Genomic DNA, 24,197 nt, shown 5'->3' on the forward strand with positions numbered 1-24,197 from the left:
AATGTCCCCTAACCCCTTAATCACCATAGCGGTTATTAACCACTACAGTCATTAAGGGGTTAACCCACCCTCACCCACCACTCGGGAGGCCTACAGAGTTGGGATGTAGTTCCCACGCTCTGATTGGCTACCGTACCATGTGAGGCCGGCCATCTTTCTTTTCATGATGTCATCTTAAAGGCAATTGAAGAACAGCCATTGTGATTGGCTGGCGTCATTGCCTTTAATAGCGTCATCAAAATGAATTTTTTCCCCAAAATCACATGCTTTTCACGGCCCAATCAGTGCCGTGGGAACCATATGACGATAATGTGACATCATAGGCCTATAAAAGCCTATGTCGTCTCATTTTGAAGGCAGACGCCGAGGAGGACGGACCTCCGGAAGAAAGAAGAGAAGAAGGCGTGGCAGCAGACGGTAAGAAGACCCCCAGAAGAAGACGGAAGACAGAAGAACAGAGATGAAGACAGTGACGGAATGGATTACAAATAAAAGACAAGCTTCGTTTATTATTTTATGCTTTTTTATTTTATGCTTTTTTATTTTATGGGTTCCTTTTGCTGTGCGTGGATTTGTTCGAGAGCTTGGTGTTCAACGGGAGTCGGAGAGTGGGGCAGCTAATGGTAAGTTAACAAAAGAATTTTTTTTTTTTTTAACTTTAACTGTTTTTTGTAATTTTTTATATGTGATACAATTTTTTTCCATTATCATTTCTTGCCACTGTATGTATGTATGTATGTATGTATGTATGTATGTCTCTATCGATATATACATACAGGGTAAGAATTGATTTGGTTGGGAATGCTTTTTTGCACTGTGTAAATGTATTTTGATATGCTGCTACTCTTAAATGTGTGTAATGTTATTATTAATTAGTTAGATGTAATTTTTGGTGTTGTATGCTGTACTTTAGGTCAGGGTGAGGTTTGCTTTTTTATAGTGGTTTTTTTTGGTACTACTATTTTGTCAGATGTTAACTTTGTTGGATAATGGGTTTGTTTAACGATTAAAAGAGTTAATTGTGTAATTGATTTGGATGGTATTTTAATTGTTTTGGGATTTGATTCATTAATGGTAATTTATTGGTAATTTATTGCGGTTGCCTTGCTTGCCTTGCTTGGTTTAAATAGTATACTTGTTTGGATTTCAGTGTATTTTCTTGTTAACATTGATTGGCAAAGTGTACATGGTGCACAGATTTTATGCATCATGTATACAATGTAAATTCGATGTTTTGATTGGCATTTGATGCTTTTGATTGGCAGATGAGAATGATTTTATTAGGAAATAGGATTTTGTTAGACTGTGGCTGATATGGAGAAGTGGTATTTTTATTTGTGCACGTTTTTGTTAACCCTTAAACATTTAAACATTTATATATGTCTATCTATCTATCTATCTATCTATCTATCTATCTATCTATCTATCTATCTATCTATCTATCTATCTATCTCTATCTATCTATCTATCTATCTATCTATCTATCTATCTATCTATCTATCTATCTATCTATCTATCTATCTATCTATCTATATGTATATAGTATATATATAGTTGCATGATGAAACCACTGTGCAAATGAATGGGTGAAGGGTGGGTATCGGACCAGGGTGGCTTAACCCCTTACTTACCTTTGCGGTTATTATCCGATAAGGTGATTAAGGGGTTAATTGATATCAGAATGTAATTGCAATGTATTGGCTATGTATTTTGTTGGCAACGGAGGACACAGATTTTGCTAGCGAGGGGGCTTCTTATTGATGAGGTTAGTAGAACTTTATTTATTTTATTATGCTGCTTAATGTGTTTAATAACGGGCAAATAATCTATTATCCCTATCTGGATAATAGTTATTTTGCACATTATTGTACTGTATGTGTTGGGGGGGGGGGGGGTTGATGTATTTAATGTATAGGACATGTTTATTTTTTTTACATACAGGGTTGTTTCCTCAGGTCTGCGGGGGACCTATGGAGACCACCTGCGGTCTCCTCGGGCTTCACACGGGTAAACGGCTGCCGGGTCCTCGGGGGAAACCTGCGGGGAAGAACCGGTGGCCCCACATCTGTGGGGGCACCGCGGACTGGTAGGGACCACCCGAGGGCCCCCAGACCCTCGTGGGAACCACCCAGGGCCCCCCAGACAGCCCGCGGAGACCACCTGGTGGACCACGGTACCTGGCGGGGACCACCCGTAGGCCTCCAGTTCCTGTTTGAAACATGGAGCTGGGCTACTGTAGGTCTGTGAGGTAACCCATCAGGCCCACCGGGGACTCCCGTGGGCCTGGGGTATTAACCCTGTATGTAAAATAATAAATCATGTATTTATGGGGGGGCACAGGGGGTGGGTTATGTATTTAATAAATATAATGATGTTTATTGTGGGGCTGTGTATTGTTTTTATTGTGGGTACTGGGGGTGGGGGAAGGGGGTATTAGCCCCAAGGATATGTGGGTAGGCCTCATGGATGGGTATTGGGTGAGTGAGGGTGGTTTGGCCTCACGGGGTGGGGGGGGTAGTGGGGAAGGGTATGTAGGCCTCCCGAGTTTTAAACTCTTAATGACTGTAGCGGTTAATAACCGCTATGGTGATTAAGGGGTTGGGGGACATTACATTGGCTGTTTTTATTCTTGTTCATGTTTTGCAGCATCGGAGGGGGCATGGACGGTGATGAAGATGAGGATGGCCTTCATCGTGGCAGCTGGACATGGGTGAGTGCTATATGTATGTATTGTATTTATTGTTCTTTATGTATTTTAAATGGGCAAATTCACTATTATCCATATGTGGATAATATTAATTTTGCACATTACTATACTGTATGTGTTAAGGGTGGTGTATTTATGTGTTGTAATTTTTTTAGGAGTGCACTGAATTGGTACTGCAGGCCTGTGGGGAACACCCGAGGGCCACCGCCGGTCTATAGTATCATTGCTGTGCATCCCAAAAATGTGATATATGTAATGGGGGTATAGGGGTTGTTGGGGGCACAGGGGGTGTATGTTGTTTATTGCAATGTTTATTGGGGGCAATTGTCCCCAATAAACATGCTATTATGCCTTAACCCCTCATTGCCTTAGCGGCTATCCGCTATGGTAATGAAGTAGCATTAATGTATTTTCATAATATTGTGTGGGAGCAGGGGGTCCCCTGAGCTGAACCGCATTGATTTGTGGCTCAGGGACCCCCTGCTTCCCGAGTTACAGGCCCCGGTTTGGGGCATCGGTGCCAGTGTCGCCGCCATCTTTATAGCGGGCACGTCGCGTATGGGACGCTATAAAGATGGCGGCGACACTGGCACCCGATGACACATATCGGAGCCTTGATCCACAGGGGGGGGGGGGAAGGGAGCGGTATTCTCAGGAACACACCAAGAAATAAAAAATATAAACACAGTGATAGTGCAATATGTTAAGACAAGCGGAGAGTGGGTGAATCTTGGCTCTAATGCAATTCCTACTTACAGCATGTAAGATTTAAACAGGCAGTGGTCTGACTCTGTCAGGATGATGTCGGTGTGGGGTATACACAGAGAGGGGAACTTGATAGTAGTTAACTTCATGCGGGATAATCTCAAGGTATAACAGCTCAGGTTCACGTAGGATAATATGAAAGAAAGACGGACTATAGTATAGACCATAAAGTACAGATTTTTATCTCATCACGCAAGGTGCACAAACGTACTTACAATAAGTACTTGAAAGGTATTCCCGTAGCAGTTTCGTGAGACAGTAGAGGGCTTTTTGGCGATGGTGTGCTGGCTGGATAGCTTCCCTTCGCTTCCACCTCCCCGTCGCAGTATGGCGTCTGACGTCACTTCCGGCGGCACGGGGGATGACAACCGGTGGAGAGCGGGGGAGATGAATCTCAGCCGATCGCTGGTATACTCTGTGTATACCCCACACCGACATCATCCTGACAGCGAGGGCAACACGCCAAAAACATGGCGAATTCAAACCCCTGGCGAATGCAATTTTCCGTTGCTTAGTGCATGACCCCCTGTATCGTCCTAACGAATGTGTCCTAAAAATCACTATTGGCTGGAATCAGATTTTTGGCTCTAAAATGTTACCGCATGCACTACAGACGAAGGCCAATATTTACTAATCTGTGGTATCCATACTGTAACACCCCTTCTGGTGCCATAAGACACCAAACAACCACCTCGGTTAAATGAATTGAAGATGTATCATGGAATAGCACTACTTAGTAAATATGGGCCACAATATAGAACTTTAGATTTGGGCTTTCCTCCTGCACGCCATGTCCATTTGTCAAATCAAATGCTATACGTTTTGGCTCTTTTTGTTTCTGTCATCACTCACGACTCACTAGCCCTGTTGTATTCCAAATTCAGACTCCCAACATGTTATCATGATCCTACTAGTGCCAAGGAGTAATTTGCTCTAAGTACTACATAAATTTTTTTTGGCACCAGAGTTATTACAGTGTTGCCGGGCTCTTAAGTCCTTCTCTTATTCTGTTTCAAGTGCTCCAGCAGCCTTCAAAATGCCAAACGAATGCAAAACAAGTAGGCGGCCCAAAATCATGGTCTTTTGCTAACATCATACAGTATGTGCAACTAGCATGCTGTCTTATGTGACATTTCTGTTCTGTTCTGTTTTTTTGTTACCTAATTGCAGTGCTTTCCTTTGAATGATTGCTTTTTAATATATCATTGTGTGAATTTATTTCACCTATATCTAAAAAATGTTGTGCATTCTACTTAATCTAATAAAAACAAATTTAAACTGACACAAATTGCTCTGTTCGTCAATATTTCGTCTCCTGTATCTTTCAACAATATTGGAAATGTGCCCCAAGTGTCAGATTATTTCTCAACATGAATTGTTTTTCATTTTAGTCCTTTCATCCATAAGCACTTGTTTGGCATTTTTTAAATTTACCATTTGTTTACGAGCTCTGTTTTTAATATACATATTCTTAAAACGTATATATTTTTATACACCTGTTAAAGTTAATTCTCTTCAATCGATTGTAAGCTTCTTGCAGCCGGAGGGCCCTGCTTCCCTAGTGTACTAATGTGCAGTGTTGGAACAAGGGAACGTCGGGCTTCTATTCTTACCAACCTCTTCCACGTCCACTTTTTTGTAGGACACTTTCAGCGCTCTGGGTTGTGGGCATGGTTTTTCCCTGCTCATTAGGGATAGACAACCATTAGGCACTAGGATCATCAGGGAAATTTTTTAAAAATAGTGTGCCTTGTGGGCATGGCAATGGGCCCATAAAGCTGTGTCGGCGCAAGTGACTAATTAGGGTTGCCAGGTGTCCAGTATTGAACCTGACTGTCCTGTATTTAGATACTCTGTCCAGTAAAAGATTTGAGGTAATACTGGACATTACGGTATTACCTCTCTGGACATACAGTAGTGACCTGACCGGCTGGATTTCCCTGAGCGGGAAGTGAGCAGGCAGCTTCCTCCATCCTGATTGCCTACTGCTGTGTAATGCAGCCAATCAGGAGGAGGTGGTCAGGAGCCTAGGGGTAGGGGCAAGGAGAGGAGGAAACAGCATGGAGCGGTGAGAGGGTGTGTGTGTGTCTGTGTTTCGAGCACGTCGCACCTTTTATCATTGTGTCCAGTATTTTTTAAGTCTCCGCCTGGCAGCCCTAAGTGCCTTGCATAGGTCTGCCCCTACCAATGTATGTTATCAGTTTATTGCTATTGTATTTACACCCCATTGTACTATGCTGCAAAATATATTGATAGATTAAATTGAAATAATTATAATAAACATAACAAATTTCACATTTGTACTCCCTCAAGATTCAGTTCTTAGCTCTTTTTTCCTCTACCCTTTATTTCTGAGTGGTATACATTTTTCTCTGCATGATTTTTATTATTAGTTAAATGCAGAAGAAATGCTTTTTTTCTACCTTTTTTTGTTACCTTTTAAAATATAATTTATAAAAAGCATGAAGACGTGCAAAGGTTGGATATCTTTTTAGAAATAAACGGTATACAGGGATATACCAAATATGGAAACATGGGAAAAATGTTGATTCAGGGATTAATCTGATTGCCAATTCTTGGAGTCAGGAAGGAATTTATTCCCCCCCCTTATTAGGCCTTATTGGATGTAACTATGTAACTATGTATGTCACGTACAGCACACCTGTGAGCATGTGACTTGTATATGTGACCAGGGTCAATAAACCCAGCTATCCAGCTGACACATTTATCTCCCCGCAGAGTTCCTCAAATGCATAATCTCTATTTATTTATAAAATGTTTTACCAGGAAGTAACAGATTGAGAGTTACAGTTGTGTGGAAAAGAAAGTACACCCTCTTTGAATTCTATGGTTTTGCATATCAGGACATAATAACAATCATCTGTTCCATAGCAGGTCTTAAAATTAGGTAAATACAACCTCAGATGAACAATAACACATGGCATATTACACCGTGTCATGATTTATTTAGAAAAAATAAAGCCAAAATGGAGAAGCAATGTGTGAAAAACTAAGTACACCTTTACTGCTTCCATAGGAATTAAGATGCTAAGTAGCAGACAGGTGCTGCTTATCAAATGCCCTTGATTAATTGATCATCAGCAAGTGTGACCACCTATATAAAAGCCAACGTTTTAGCAGTTTGCTGGTCTGGAGCATTAAGGTGTGTGTTAACACAATGCCAAGGAGGAAAGACATCAACAATGATCTTAGAGAAGCAATTGTTGCTGCCCATCAATCTGGGAAGGGTTATAAGGCCATTTCTTCCCAGAAGTGGATGTCCCAGGAAATTCACCCCAAGGTCAGACCGTGCAATGCTCATAGAAATTGCAAAATACCCAAGAGTTACATCTCAGACTATACAGGCCTCAGTTAACATGTTAAATGTTAAAGTTCATGACAGTACAATTAGAAAAAAGACTGAACAAGTATGGTTTGTTTGGAAGGGTTGCCAGGAGAAAGCCTCTTGTCTCTAAAAAGAACATGGTAGCACGGCTTAGGTTTGCAAAGTTGCATCTGAACAAACCACAAGACTTCTGGAACAATGTCCTTTGGACAGACGAGACCAAAGTGGAGATGTTTGGCCATAATGCTGTTACGCTGTGCTCACCACGGACAAGGAGGGACCCCGAAACTGAGGTGAGATGGGTAACAAACTGTACCCACAGCTACTGGGACACGCCTGGAAAGTGGAAAAAAGGCGTCTGGAACCGTCTGGGAGTATAAGATAAAGTAAGATACTCGCCAGATGAGAAGGGAGGTTCCAGAAGATAGGTGTACCGAGAGCCTGGGGTCCAGAGCCGGGAGGTAGGTCGGAATCCGCAAACCGAGGTAAAGGGGTCAGGGAGTCCAGGAGGTCAGGATAAAAAACCAAGGGTAGAAGTCCAGAGTGGATCCACAGCCAGGCCGGTTCGGTACACAAGGGATCACTAAGGAGACAAAGAGACAGGAACTGAGGCAGGCACGACCGTGGTTAACACAGGTCATACAAAGCTATGCTCAACCAAAGAATGAATGGCTGAGCAAGGTATAAGTAGGAGGAGGGACCAATAGGGAGAGGGGGAGTAACGAGGGAGCGGCCCCAGGGAAGATAGGAATTGGTAGGGAGAAACTTACCACAGCTGCGCTAGATGTGTAGCTTGTGAGCGGTGCACGCGCATCAGGCGTGTGCGCCGTGCGGGAGAGGCGCTCGCGGCCTCAGCTGGGGGCGGGAACTTCTCCTGAGGGAGGACGTAAAGGTCCTCGGCCGTGCGCGTGCATGCGCGAGACCAGTAGCCGCCGCGGGAAGCGGAGAAGGAAGATCCCGCCCGCGGCGGCGAGGAGGCTGAGCTGGAGCGGGGGTAAGTAAAGTCGCGGGAGGAACCCCTTTAAAGAGAGGTGTTCACCCGGACCTTACAAATGCATAGCGCCACGTTTGGTGAAAACCAAACACAGCATAGCAGCACAAACACCTCATACCAACTGTCAAGCACGGTGGTGGAGGGGTGATAATTTGGGCTTGTTTTGCAGCCACAGGACCTGGGAACCTTGAAGTCATTGAGTCGACCATGAACTCCTCTGTATACCAAAGTATTCTAGAGTCAAATGTGAGGCCATCTGTTCGACAGCTAAAGCTTGGCCGAAATTGGGTCATGCAACAGGACAATGATCCCAAGCACACCAGCAAATCTACAACAGAATGGCTGAAAAAGAAAAGAATCAAGGTGTTGCAATGGCCCAGTCAAAGTCCAGGCCTCAACCCAATTGAAATGCTGTGAATGGACCTTAAGAGAGCTGTGCATAAACAAATGCCCACAAACCTCAATGAACCGAAGCAACGTTGTGAAGGAGAGTGGGCCAAAATTCCTCCACAACGATGTGAGAGACTGATAAAGTCATACAGAAAACGATTACTTCAAGTTATTGGTGGTTCTACAAGCTACTGTATTGAATCATAAAGTATACTTAGTTTTTCACACATGGCTTCTCCATTTTGGCTTTATTTTTGTTAAATAAATCATGACACAGTGTAATATGTCATGTGTTGTTGTTCATCTGAGGTTGTATTTGTCTAATTTTAGGACCTGCTAAGGAACAGATGATTGTTATTTTGTCCTGATATGTAAAACCATAGAAATCAAAAAGGGTGTACTTTCTTTTTCACACCACTGTACCTCTCGTTTTCAAGTATGTTCTGCGCATAGAGTTATGATGACAAATACATGGTTACAAATACATAGTTAAATAAATTTAACAGGGTTATACATTATATACAAGACATTGCATGCACAGTTAAAGATAATATTTATTATAGGCATATATACCAGTTATAGATGAGAATAAAATGTGAGACAGCTTTAGTTTTGAAAGAACTTAGACTATTAGAGGCTGTGAGGTCACCAGTAGATTATTCTAGTTGTGGGGTGCATGATAAGAGAAGGAGTGGCCGGATACTTTGTTGAAGCTTGGGACCATGAACAGTCTTTTGGAGTCAGATCTCAGATGATAAGTGCTGCATGTGGTAGGGGTGAGGAGCTTGTTCAGATAGGCGGGTAGCTTGCCCAGAAAGTATTTGAAGGCAAGACAGGAAAGATTAACTTTGCGCCTAGACTCGTGATGACAATCTAGTTCTTTGACCATTTTGCAGTGATGTGTGTTGTAGTTGGATTGGAGGACAGAGCGGCATATTGAGTTGTAGAGTATATCAAGTTTGTCAAGGTTAGTTTGGAGTGCCGTGGCAATCTGATCGCGCCCCGCGTGGACGCCTCCGCGCGGTCTTCTACACCTTGGTATCAGCCTTAGGGAGGATTTGTTCCTATATAGTACACCTAGTTTGGCATAAGTTTTGGATATTACGGTATCATTGTGCAACCCAAATGTTAAATGGGAATCAACCCATATGCCCAAATATTTGAAACTAGTAACATGGGATAGGATAGTATTAGAGTTGGTTCTGATCTGGAGCTCATTCATTGGAAGCTTTAGAAATGTAGCCTTGGTCCCAAATACCAGTGATTACAGTCTTGTCAGTGTTTAAAAACTGTTTGTTTTGGGAAATCCAATTGTCAAGTCACAAAAAGTCAGATTGAAATACGTGTCCAAAGTCTGAGAGGTTATCTACCCACAATCTGCCACAATATATCTCTTTACTTCGCTTCCACCACCAAAGAATGATCAAATATTAATTTGCAGAGTCTTTGGTCCCTGTTTACTTAAGAAAAAATGTGTACTTAACACGCAAATCTTTTGTGGCAAATTGTGTCCGAAAAATTTAATTACTCTCTACAAAGCATGTAAAGTCCAATCAGAGCCCAAAGATTTAACTTATTACATTTTAGATTCTAGAAAATAGTACATTGCTTGGACTACAGAAAAAGATAAATACAAGAATATACAGTATAAAATTCAGACAGTTGTTTTTTTTTTTTTTTTTAAAGAATAATGATAAATAAATAAAAATTCCAATATGTTGCCACCTGACAGGATCTGCTTGCTTCGAAAATCTCATTGGAGATTGGAATATGAGAATTCACGTATCTTGTTTACATCATGACACTCCACTTGTTGAATTCTCATGTCATAACTCAATTACAGGGCTTATATATTAAAACCCTTTGATTGAAAACAACATGCTATAGCCACCATCAGGATGTGTTCTCAACCCCTTCCCTCTCTTTAATTTATCTTAAACCCATGACATTTTTACAACAAGGAAAAAATGACCTTTTCTTTTGACTACAAATCTGCATGGATATGGAAACATGCTCCTAACATTATTTCTATAATATTTAGACGACTCCATCTTCACTTTTGCACCTGTGCACGTTATATGCACGCATGGATATTAAATGTTATGTTTTAGTGCTCTGTTTAAGTGACAAATAGATGTCTCACATATGTTGTTTAACTAATCCAGTATTTTTGGACTCAATTGAACAGCTGAATGTGCTGGTTAGAAATATGTATTTAATATTCTTATGGATCAGATGAGATACAAGATATCTTTTTTTTCTAAGGCTGCCCTTATAGTCCCGGCATTAGCGAAGTCACGTTGCGTCAAAACAAATGCATTGCCGCCGTCACGTGTGCTTATAGTAAGCGCGACGCAACGGAGCGATGCGCGATCGCTGGAAGTCATCTCAATTTGATTTTTCCAGCGATCGTAGCCTGACGTTGACGACACTATAAGGGTAGCCTAATATGGACCTGAAACTGAATGATGAACAGTTTGTCGCCTCTCTCTGTTATTCACAGGGGGTATTTCAAGAATGTGTGGTTCCTTTGAGGCTGACAGCCGAATATCTTGTCACCAGACTTCCATAAAATACATATTTTTCTTTTAGTGGACCATCAATCATAACCCCAGGTTAAGCTCACTTTCTAGATCAACAAAGAAACAGGAAGGGTCATGACCTGTCATAAAAACTATTTTTCTATTTTTAAGGCAATCTACAGCTAAAATTAACCTCTGATGTGCTAGATATATTAAAAGCGAATAGGAAAAGGGGGGTGGGACTGAGTGCGCTACACAGAACCAGAGCCTGTGAAGAGGGACAATATAAAGCATACACCACTAACTGGATTACTGAGCTATATGGTGCTTGTATGTGGATGAGCAGGTGATTAGTTGCTCAGCAAGTACCTGCACCATATAGCAGATGACAATGACCTAAGGAGGTACAGATATAATCAGAACCAGTGCTAACTTTGCTGTGGTACAATGTATAGTAGTAAAATTACAAACAACAATGTGTAGGTATACAAAGAGTCTATATATAAAGTCCACTGTCCATAAATGTAACAGGGCAATAGGTAGAATGTCTTTTGGTTGATATACTGTAGATGTGAAAAAAATGTAAAAATTCAAGTCCCCAATACTGACTGTATGCTGCCCCAAAACCACGGATCACCAATCCTGGATGTAGAACAGAACAAACAAAAAGAAAAACAGGAGCACTAATGGTAAACAGCAGATGTAATGGTGGACAAGAATAAACAAACAGCAATAAGTTTGTTATACACTAAAGAGACAACACAGTAAGTAACAATGAGGTTATGCTAAATAACTAAAGATGAATAAAAGAACCAAAAAACTTTTGCCTGTGTGGCTGGCTGTTGAGAGAAGATGGCCCGGTGTGGCTGTAAACCTGGACTGTCTACTGTAGCACAAGGTAGGTGTCCCCCCGAATCAGTGGTGCTGCACGTATCCTCAGGAGCCGATTCAGGAACCGATGTTGCTGCCACTGCCTCTCCCTTTGCTGCGCTCGTCCCTCGGGTGTTCTCACTCGGGGGGTGTCGCGCTGCCGTCTGGGTTTAGGCTGCTGGTATCCTGGCGTCCTGCTGGGAGTCAGCTTTCTCCCTCCTGCCACATCACTACGCATTTCCGTTGTCACTGTTCCAAAATTATCCCTGAAAAAGGCGTAGGTACGCCGAAACGTGTTGGGTTATTGAATATTGATTTTTAATACACCAGATGCTCTTCTAGTGGTATAGATGCCCGCTGAGAGTCAAGCTAAAGATTGCATAAACCAGGGACTCTAGCCTGTTTTACTGGGTGGACATAACGAGGGGAGCTCCGAGCATCCGGTAGCCCGGCCCCTGACAACGGAAGTGCGTAGTGGAGTGGCAGGAGGGACGAGCGCAGCAAAGGGAGAGGCAGTGGCAGCAACATCGGTTCCTGAATCGGCTCCTGAGGATACGTGCAGCACCACTGATTCGGGGGGGGACCTACCTTGTGCTACAGTGGACAGCCCAGGTTTACAGCCACACCGGGCCATCTTCTCTCAACACCCACACAGGCAAAAGTTTTTTGGTTCTTTTATTCATCTTTAGTTATTTAGTATAACCTCATTGTTACATACTGTGTTGTCTCTTTAGTGTATAACAAACTTATTGCTGTTTGTTTATTCTTGTCCACCATTACATCTGCTGTTTACCATTAGTGCTCCTGTTTTTCTTTTTGTTTGTTCTACATATATTAAAATGGTTAATACTGTGTCATGTATATTTCAACGTACTTCTCTATTTTTCAATCATTACAAATAAGAGACATGAAACTATATGTTTCTCCTTCCTTGGGAATACTTCAGTAATGTACGTAGTTTAAAACATTTCTATAATTTTCTTTTTAGCTTATAACTAGCACTATTCTTTGTGTGGTTAATATTGAACTTGTTTTATTTTCATACACCTTGATTTATAAAAAAATAAAGCTTTAGAGGGGCAATTGAAAACAATTATTCCTTATATGGACTTGGTGGACTTTTCATAATGAAAAAGACAAAAAAAAAAAAAAGAACATTAATTAGATTCACTAGAGTCAATTGAATCCATTAGGGTTGTGTATTAATTTTTTCCAGCTAAAAAGGTGAAAATCTTGGGGATAAAAAATAGCATCATATATATATATTAAAGAAAAATCCATGAAGTGTATCAAGGATTAGGACTCTTTAAAATAATAAACTATTTTATGACTAGGAATTCTGAATTGAACTGCGGACTCTTGTTGTGAACAGAGTCACATTTTCATGCCTGGTTACAGTCTGATGCATTTTAATTGCTTGGCTCTCATGAAGTGCTGACAACTTTTGCTCTCAGTGGAATGAATACTCACAATCATTCTTCCCTTAACAACCAACACATTTTATGTTGATGAAACATAGCAAGTACAGTTTAATTACTTTATTGCCAATCATTTGAAAACAGGTAATTACTTAGAGGTTTTAAGGACAGCTTTTTGATTACAAGTACGGTAGTTCATACACCTGGGCATAAGTTCATATCCCTATACTTAAACTACTAATTTCATGTTCAATTATGTTCCTCCAATATATTGAAGTACATTTCTTATTGAGGAAAAAAATGGAAAGGGAAATTAAGAACTACAGAAAATACGTGTGCTGTGTTCAATGTCAATACAGGTTTAAAATGCAGGTCATCTTTATTCACGTTAATGGACAGTTCCACTAAACTGTGCAGACCCTCAATTGAGCGTTCTAAAATGTGGACATGTTTCATTATATCAGGAACCTTTCCCATGCAGCTTTGCTTGTTTTAAACAAAATTGTTACCCGAGTAATTTTGTATTACTGTACATTTAATAAACATTGGTATTCACCAAGTTAAGATGGTACAGGGCCTATTCTAGTAACTCCGAGGTGTGACACATTAGAAGCGGATTGGCATGCTTTTATTCTGTAAGCCCTTCTTGCATGTCCAATCCGTGTCTGAACAGATTTTTTAGAAGTGGTCTCACTCTTGCTTTGACAATCCCTAGTTGTATTGGTTACCGGTGATAACTTGGTGGCAGAACAAAATCTGGGGCACTTGATTCACTTTCCCTCTTTTTGTCCATGTGCTAAACTTGGTAGCAAACTTTTTTTGAAAGCCTGTATAGGAATTGCAGATCTTGCCCGAATGTTGCAAATATATCGCCTCCTACAAAGCCTATAATATCCTACTTTTTCAGAAGAAATGTAACAACCTGTCCAGTTGCTGGCTTAAATTGGAGGTGTTTACCCACTTAAACGTCACCCTGCACATGCTGTGAGTAATTACAAGCGTGTGGGGCTGTGAGTACAGTAATTGCGTTATGGACTATGTTAAGCTTAAAGTGGGAGCGTTCTAGTTACTGAATCAATGGGAGAGATATGTGGATTGCAAAGAACATCCTCGCCTTGAAAATGCTGGCATTAGCTAAAATATCTAAGCATCTAATTTTCCTCTGTATATTTTCACTACCATAATCCCACAGTTAATGACAATGTCAAATCGGTGAGACTGTTAGACTCTATGCTTGGCCATCAGAGTTATCGCTACATTCTATGTATTAAAACTAATACAGTACCTCATGTACATTATATTGAATCCTCGTTTCAAGTAGAAAATTGTATATTAAGGTTTATTTACCAAGAAGGGAGCAGACCATAATATGGAGCAAGGAGGAGCATGCCGCAGTCACATACATTGCATGAGGAGGAAGAGCACAGGGCATTGGGCCATGAAGGGTAAGAATCCCAAGAGGAGGCATGAGGAGATCTTCTTAAATTTCCACATACAACAACATGTGGCACCATCTGTGGGGGAAGTAAGCCAATATTGCCTATTACAGGCATGTTATGAAACTGTATAAAATGTTATGTGAGAATTCCTTAACAATAAGATTATATTTCTATGAGAAAAAATATAGACATATAAGTTTTTGACTATTTTTTACTGTAGACCTATATTTATATGTGAATACCTTACAACTACCTATGCCACACATGCCTATGCTCCATGACAAATAACAAGTGATGTGTGAATACCTTCTCTGCAGACATGTATGTGTGCCACAAGATCTGAAGACCTCCAGCAACAAATGAGAACTTGCCAAAACAAGTAACAAGTAAGAAAGTGGGCCTCCATATGAATCTCAGCAAGACCAAGCTATGTTCAACAAACGGGTCAACTCTAGAAAAAGCATTGTAAATAGGGTTGACCCCCGTGTCTAGTGCTCAAGAGCTGTAGGTTATGTACTGCACCGACACACTTTATTCGAGCAAATACCCAGTATGTACCTGGCAGATACCTGGAATGCGCCGCTCCTCACCTCTGACAAGCCCCGTTGCGTTTGCCTTCCCAGCCTGGGTTCATGCCTGGCTGACGGGCGGCTGATCTGTTAAATGATAATGATTAGGATTTAATAGGCTGCAATGCTTCGCGTGTCTACCAGATGGCATAAATTCATGAATTGTAATGCAGTATATATATATATACTGTGCAGTATTGCAGCCAGCGGGAATAAAATGCTTCAATCCCTGCCTGGAAAATACCTCAATGCACTCTGGCAGAAAACAGTCACAAACCTCAATACACCCGGGTATACCCGAATTCGTGGGACTAGCCGAGCTCAAATAAAGTGTGTCGCCAGTGTAGAAAGCTCAAATGGTAATGTCCATAATGAAACGATAGCGATCCGGCTGCTATGTGTAATGATGAACAGAGACTCGTATGTCTGTGTGTGTAGGGAGGGATGGGGGGGTAAATCAGGTCCAGGGAATCGGAGGGTAAGTACCCTGCAGCTAACAACCCGACTGTCCCGCAACCCCTGATAACCTTGTGTCACACACAGTCTCTGATCACCAGCGTGTGGTGAGTACTCACAATGATTATGCTGACAGCTATATGCAGCTGTTGATCCAATCGCAGGGGAGCGTGCTCCAGCCAAAAATAGAAATAGAGTATAGAGAAATGAGGGAAAGCGGTGCACTGCTAACCGGTGAGTGAAAAATCAATATTCAAGCGCAATCAATGAAAAAGAAAATGTAATAAAAATGGAATTACACATATATCGTGAGCACAAACTCTGACGCGTTTCGTTCCTTGTGGAGAACTTTGTCAAAGAGTATACTCTACAAAAAGAACTAGAAGAAGACAAAAACTATGTACCTTGGCCATCAAGTATCCATGGATCTGAACATTTTGAACTAAATTAATAGGATAATGAAGATGGGATGGAATGCATTTGGAAGAAACAAGACAGTCTTTTATGGGAACCTCCCACTGTGCCTAAAAAGGAAAGAGTTTGACACCTATGTATTCTACCTGTGCTCACGTATGGATGTGAAACTTTGACGTTAAATGCTAAGATAACGCAAAGGAGTATGGAGAGATATATGTTGGGTATTACCCGAAGAGACAGGAAAAAGATTGAATGGATTTGAAAGGAAACAAAAGTCAACTACATCATGGCATGGCAGTGTGCTGGATAATTGAATGACGAAATTACCATTTTTGGACAAAGATGGTACTCAACTGCATCCCAGGGAATATCAAAAGACCAAGATGATACCAAAAAGTAAGATGGGAGGATGAAATGAGAAAATATGTTGGAGTGACGTGAAGAAGAGCGGCTTGTTCCCGCAGTACTTGGAAGATGATTTGAGAGGCCTTCATCCAGCAGTGGATTGACCAGGCCTTCAGCAGCAGCTGATAGTGTATATACATATATATATACATATATATATATATATATATATATATATATATATATATATATATATACATACAAATAAATACATAGATACATACATACACATGCTAGTGCTACCTGCTGCAGAGACAAACTTGATGTCACTGTTCTTTATGCATGTTCCTCTTTACCAAATGAGCGCTCCATACATTTGTATAAATACATTTATACGTAAACAAAAATGAGGATGATTAGACTGATATTCAAATATGTTTATGAAATCTTGACTGAGACTGAACATGAAATATTTGTAAATTACAACATACTGTACTCTAAAGAGAATAGTATTCTATCACATGATAACATCAGAACTTGTAGACTCTGAGTCTACTGGTGATGCTAAAGTCGACATGTTAATGGGGCATCTCGCTCCAAAAAACGGCGAAACACATGAAAAATAATGTTTCATTCAGTTACTATCCATACCAATGGTAAAAGATGCCACATGCTTATCTACTTTTGCCTTTTATCTACTCTGAAGGGGCTCACTCTTTTTGTTTATGTTTATACAACTGTAGCCAGACTAACTGCTCGTGCTGCCGATGAAGCTGTGGAATCCTGACCGCGACATCAACCGTCAGCCAGGAAATTTCATTGTGGGGGTATCCTTTGGTAAAAACAGCCCCTCTATCCTCTCCCCCCCCCCCTCACAGCAACAGCTTTTACTGTCCCCGGAGCCACAGTGTTTTGATTTTCTTCCCTCCGTTCCGGGCACTGCAAGTCTGGCTACATCTGTACTATTTGTGTTACTATGAATGCCATACTTTATTTCTATGTTTTTGAAACATTTCTGTTTCTGTGCACAGATAAAAAGCATGATAACGTTAGTGGAAGGCAAACAAGGGTTGGCAAAACTACAATTATCACAACTGTTATTTTAACCCTAATTAAAGCAGTCATATCCCCAGGAGATCATGCGGCCTAAATAATGGGAAAAACACTGGGCAGCATGAATTGAGGCTTCAACATTTAGAAAGGAAATATTTTAGTGTCTGAAATATTATGCTATGGAAAAATGTACCATGCAGCCTGTAATATGTGTGAAATTATTAATCACGTTTTTTATGTTTGATGCAGATCTGACACATTTATTCCATCTCAGATGTGTCAGGATTAATTGACACAGATAAAATGGTAAAGAAAAATGGGGAAAAGGATGAGAACATGACATCCTATTTTCTTCTGAGAGATGCTAAGAGATGCATTCTCCAAAAAAGATTCTATTTCCATCAAATATTCAGTAGTAGTGTATTTTCAAATTTCTGGGATGTGATACATGCCCTCGGGCCCTTATATTAATATTGAAATGAATGGGACTAAGATCTACTGCAGCACAGGGAAGCGACTACAAGGTATATTTAATAGAGCACTGTGGAAAGACAATTTAGTAGACGAACAAGCAAAATTCTGCAGCGCGGGGGACAGGGCTGCCGTGATGGAGCTGCAGGGGGTCCATGCTTCTGAATGGAACCCCTGGCAGTGTTAGTCCTTCGATGCTGTGACTGCCATGGTCGCGGGACAGCCCGTTGGCAGCAGCACAGAAGGCACTAAGTCTTACTACTACAACTGTAAGAAATAATAACACTACTAAGAAATCATAGTGTTATGTGGCTTGAATTATATGTACAGTAGAGTGTATGCTCCTCAGTAGTTTTGTCTGATAGTGTAGACCAGGGGTGCGTAATATTTTCCCCCTGTGCCCCCCTGCCCGCTCTCCTCCCCAGCTCGTGCCCCTCATCCTGCTCGTGTCCATCATCAAATGATGCCGCGGGGTTACAACGTGACCCCACATCATCATTTGATGCCGGGTCACCATGAAGACGCGTCGCTGGAAGCCAAGGTAAGTTAGTTACAAAGGCCTTGTGCGGTCCCCCAGCATTATATTTAAATGCCTTGGCGGAGAGCGTGGGACCTCTGTGACCGCCGTGCCACCCCTAAGGGGTGCAACCCCAGTTTGCGCACCCCTGGTGTAGACAATAAGTACTATTAATGGAAAGATTTGTAACACCTGCTTGTCTTTTGTGCAATCAATAGGATTTTTGTAGCTGTTTTCCCTACTCTAAATGTCTTGCCCGAAGGCAATGAAGTGTTATTTGAAATGTTTTCGATTGTGTAATTACTTTATTGATCATGTTCACTTAAAAATTGTCCTAATTTCTTATTTCCCCAGGAAATGACCTATTTTTAGTGGCGGTGCATGAACTGGGTCATGCATTAGGCCTGGAACATTCCAATGACCCCACTGCAATTATGGCTCCATTTTATCAGTACATGGAAACTGACAACTTCAAGCTACCTACTGATGACTTACAGGGAATTCAGAAGATATATGGTACATTTTTATTTTATCTTTGATATATACCTACATTTCTAAAAGCTTACCAAGTAACAAACATTATACAATTCCACAGGTACTGTATCTCCTACCATTACCAAGTGATCGGAATATTACTTGTATAAAAGAGACAATTTTAGCCACAGTCCTTAGACTTAATAGGCTATTTCATTTATTGTGACTTCAAGGAACCCCAGTCACTTGTACATACAAATATGAATGTTGCGGTAGGGCTTATATTTGTAAGTAAATTTACAGCTTTTAATATTATATATGAATTATATTAAAGTATTACATGAAAGAACATCCTTTAATTTTTTAATATGGCAAAGAAAGATGGGGTCTTGAAGAACAAAAATATGCCATTACTAATTATTTGTCATGGAAACTATTGTAAACTCCTTCAGAGCCCCACTCTTCCAGGAAAAAAACCAACAGATTAAAAAGGACTGTGCTTTCTTAACCCATACGCTGCCCTAATAATGTTCCCTGAACATCATGAGGTAAGGCACTCTAGGGGTCCTAATGATGTTCATGGATAGTCACGCTATTGATGCTTGTTTTCTACAAGGAGATTGCATTCACTTCTGAGAACATGATCAGAACAGCATTGGAGCCCTATCCCCTTTTGGTTGCGTCACTGGGGGTGGCTTGTGGCTAAATTATAGCTAACCTAAGTGATCAAGTGATCAAGTGGTTATTAAACCGTAAAACTAGCACTTCCGAAGGGAAGGGGTTAATCTAATGGATGATATTATTTATTTATATGTATATACATAATATATGTTTGTATATATATATATATATATATATATATATATACTACTGTATATATACTATGTATTATGTACTATATATGTATATACATAATATATAATATATACCACTGCATTACAAAGAGGAAAGATAGATTTAAATGACCAAACAGGTCTCCTAGTTTTTTTCAACCTGCTCAGTTCTGAAGGTGACTATAAGGCCCTGCACTTCAAATTCCTCCAATACAGCAGCGATCAAACAGCTACTGTCCTTGTTACAAAATCCAGCATCTGATAAATAATTTGATATTGGCAGTGCCCTGTACATAGTTATCCTTTGTATGACAGTTTAAAGTCACCCACCACAGGATACCTCTGGTTGTCTACTTTCAGAAGAAATAATAATTTGTGTCAGGGTGCATCATTATTTAGCTACTGTAATTGCATGAGAAAATAGCAGTGTGTCAAAATCTGTCTAAAGCTGCTTTGGAACCCATCACCCTTTTCTCATATTAAAACATTAACTAAATGTAGCGCAGTTCCCCCACCCTATGGGAGATATCGTGCTACTGACTGTGTGTGGTACTTTACCTGTGGCTCACAGGAGGCCTGAACTTCCGCTGCTGGGAGCCTGGGGTGTACTTGATCTGTCTGGTGACAGCGCCTCCACCTGGGCAGGATTATAACTATGTTGGATAACCCCATACCAGGACCCAATGTAAGAAACACACACACACACTGGTATAGATAACAGTTTACTGCATGCATATGATGATATGGATAACGATATAACACCCACACCAACTAGGTCACGCGGGGTCGTAACTCCACAGTGCCCTCCAACCCAGCGTCCACACCATGATGGGATATCCCCAAAGTACTGAGGAGCCCCAGGGCACCTAACCATCTGGTGTCCACAGAAGTCAACCCACCCAATATGTGTGACAGGGCTGCCCACAATTGAAGTGTTATTGTTGGTGCACTTGGAGATGTAGAGATACCTGCCAGGTGCTCCAGCACCCGGTAGCACCGAATGAAGACAAGGGGCCGTATAAAATGTCAGTTTATATAGTGTCTAATATGGCCCATTTATACACAATCTAGACACTGCTTCACATATTGTTTTGCAAAGAATAAAAAAAAAATCCCAATATATTTTGCATGAGATTTCTGAAGTCGCATGACCTAATTTTTGGTAAAAAAAAAAAAACAAATAAAAGTGTAACTTGCTAGTAACCCAAACTAAATGTTGTTTGGGTTACTAGCATACAACAAATCATTGTTTGAAACTTTTATTGCAAGTAGCTTAAAAATTCCCTTTGCCATTCATGGGGGAAACTGCCTTGGTTAAGAAGTGCTGAAAATCCTCCTCCACTTGCCACTCCGCCCAAAAACCCAGTAGTCTGGTGTCTAGAGTCCCTGACTATATCTGACATGCCCAGAACATACCGTATTGGTTTGTAACAACCGCTGCTGTCCGAAGCAAGCGATGGTGCTCTGACCAGATGGGCTACATTCATTGCATGTAATTAATACATTTCCACAACTTGAAAGAAGTACACAAAATTATACTTTTTGGGAAAACTGTAACAGTGGCCATTATATATTTTATTAGCATAGGCTTTACGCCAAGTTAAAAGATAATATAGAACAAGGTTCCAAAAGTCGGTGCTACAGAGTAAGGCCTGGGCCCCGCTGCGCCCGGCGGTGCGGGCGGCCGCACGAGCGTTCCCCACCAGCAGGGGAATCCTCCCGAGCCGGTCCCAGTCCCCCCTCACGGCACAGCTCACTACACGCTGTGACGCGTCAGCCACTAGGGGATTCAAGACAATTGTAAACCCAAGCGTCGACGCGTCACGTGGTGTGGCTGTGAGCCAATGAGGAGGGGAGGCTTCGGGAGGAGGGGAGGCTTCGGGGAGCGGGGAGGAGAGTGTGTCGAGGGAAAGAAGCGTGAGTGCCTTTCTGTGTCTGTGTATGTATGTGTCTGAGTGCCTATCTGTGTGTGTGTATGTGTGTGCCTGAGTGCGTGAGTGCCTGCCTGTGTGTGTGTGTGTGTGCATGAGTGCCTGTCTGTGTGTCTGTGTGTGCCTGAGTGTGTGTGTGTGTGCCTGAGTGTCAGCGTGTGAGTAGGGCAGCCCGCAGCAGCTCCCTCCTGCAGCCCGGGAGCCCGAGCCCGTGGAGGGGGGGGTTGTAGCGGGTCCCTCCGCTTAAACCACGCCCCCCTCCGCTTAAACCACACCCACCCTCCCACTCCAGCCCCGGCTCCCGCTCCCTAAAGACCGCATATCGCGGTCTGTGTCTGTCAGCACCCCGCCTGTCTGCAGTGCGGGCGCGCTGACTGAGGGAGCGGGGCCTTAGCCTTATGGAGGATTGCAGCAAGTGAATAAAGCTCTATACTAATTGGGTGAGGACAAGCCCATTGGTGAGTGCGTCTTCAGTTTAGACAATCTCTATCAGAGATATGGGGACCAATATGCATAGCCAGACTGGAGGATAATGCAGCCAGTGAATGCCTCTGAGGGCAGTTATGGCTGGTTCTCCCCCTAAATGGTAAGTACACAATCCCTAGGGCTAATAAAGGTACATATACCTCCTCCTCTATCGATCTCTCTCTCTGTGGGGATACCCCTGGGCTCTGTCCTGTGACCGCTCCTCTTTTCTCTGTACACACTCTATCTAGGTGACCTAATCACGTCCCTTGGGTTTAAATATCACCTCTATGCTGACGACACACAAATTTACTTCTCAACTCCTGACCTTACATCTGCTGTACAGACCAAAGTTTATGAATGTCTCTGCGATATCATCCTGGATGGCCCTCCACCAACTTAAACTCATCATGTCAAAAACAGAGCTCCTCATATTTCAGCCCAAACCTGGCCCCACTATCTTCATCCACATTACTGTTGGAAGTTCTGTCATACACCCAGTAGCGCAAGCACGCTGCCTAGAGGTCACACTCGACTCCTCTCTCAAATTCTCCTCTCACACTCAAAACGTATCTAAAACCTGTCGCTTTTTCCTCCTCAATATTACAAAGATATGCCCTTTCTGTCCTCTGCTAAAACTCTGACACAGGCCCTCATTCTCTTCCGTCTCGATTACTGTAACCTCCTGCTGTTTGGCCTTCCTGCCTCTCACCTGTCTCCCTTACAATCTATCCTAAACACTGCTGCCAGAATCACTCTACTATTTCCTAAATTTGTCTCAGCATCTCCCCTGCTGAAATCACTCCTGACTTCCTATCAAATCCCGCATCTCACACTCAATTATCTTCCTCTGTTTTAAAGCATTACACTCCCCTCAGCATTAGCCCCTCCTTACATCTCAGCCCTAATTTCTAACTACAGTATGCACATCCTGACTCTTCTGCTCTGCTCAAGAATGTCTTCTCTCTACCCCCAATGTATCTAAAGCCCTCTCCCACCTTAAACATTTCTCACTGACTGCCCCACACCTCTGGAATGCCCTTCCCCTCAATACCCGACTATCCACCTTTAAGACTCACCTTAAAACACACCTGCTTAATGAAGAATATCAGTAGCTCCATGGCTAATACTATACACCTGATACGCACTTACCAGAACACCCTCCTACTGTCTCTGTACATTCTTCCTACCTACCAATTAGATTATAAGCTCCTCTGAGCAGGGACTCCTCTCCCTAAATGTTACATTTATGTCTGAAGCACTTATTCCCATATTCTGTTATTTGTATTATTTGCTATTTATATGATTGTCACATTTATTACTACTGTGAAGCGCTATGTATATTAATGGCGCTATATAAATAAAGACATACATATAAGTTTGCATCTGGTGTGGACAATTGTGTGATAAATCACCATTAAGCTACTCACAATTCATGAGGTCAGTCCTCAAGGGCGTGCTTCCAGCTGAAATGTCGAACAGAAGTATATCTAATGGAGGGATAAAAACGGAGCACAGCAGTGAAAAAATGATGGGGCTTGAGTACAGGTGGAAGATAAAAAAACAATTTATTAGTGGTTGAACACATGGAGGACGGCGTGGGGGAACCTCTGACGCATTTTGCACTGAAAAGCGCTTTGTCAAAGAGTGTTAATGCCATGTTAGCACTACCTTGCGTTAGCTTCAAATTACTCGCTTGAAGTGGTAACCTCAGGGAAAATAACGTCTGTTAGTGATTTTGATAACAATCCGCTATTAGTTGGCGGACTTTCTGGATCTGAGCCTAAGATCACATTTTTATTTTTTTTAATGTATTTTTATAAACAATGAATACTATAAATTGTTTAGTGTATACTCAGCATTCATAAGTCTTTATGTGGTAAAAGCATACTAAGGTAAAGGATCCAAATTAGTCCCACATAACAATTTGTATATTACAAGAACAGTATTGTCAAATATAATCAATGTTACACTGTTTACTATATAACCCTCCTTACCCGGCTCTAAAGGAGTTCACATCAGATTTACTATATACATTGACGGCGCTCAGTCTCTCAGAACCTTGCACAGTGATAATTGATAATGCATGCTAAAATATGGTTATCATAAGTCCTTATTTAAAAAAAAGAGGGCACCAAAGCAGTAAGCGCATGCGTAGGCTTTCCTTTGCGTATTCAGGAGCAGTGAGCGCTGACGGTGCATGCGCGAGCGCTAA

At 41.6% G+C, this 24,197-nt stretch overlaps 1 protein-coding gene across 2 annotated transcripts in view; it reads left to right on the plus strand.

Annotated features, from left to right (window-relative positions):
• The window catches only part of MMP16 (matrix metallopeptidase 16), a 248,253-nt gene that overhangs the window by 142,175 nt on the left and 81,881 nt on the right, over positions 1-24,197 (plus strand). For both annotated transcript variants that reach the window (XM_075582964.1, XM_075582963.1), the window contains exon 5: positions 18,634-18,795. In XM_075582964.1, the coding sequence (XP_075439079.1) occupies positions 18,634-18,795 (162 nt within the window). The remainder of the gene's footprint in view (positions 1-18,633; positions 18,796-24,197) is intronic.

The sequence above is a fragment of the Ascaphus truei genome, chromosome 2 (genome assembly GCF_040206685.1).
Source record: "Ascaphus truei isolate aAscTru1 chromosome 2, aAscTru1.hap1, whole genome shotgun sequence".
Taxonomy (NCBI): Eukaryota; Metazoa; Chordata; class Amphibia; order Anura; family Ascaphidae; genus Ascaphus; species Ascaphus truei.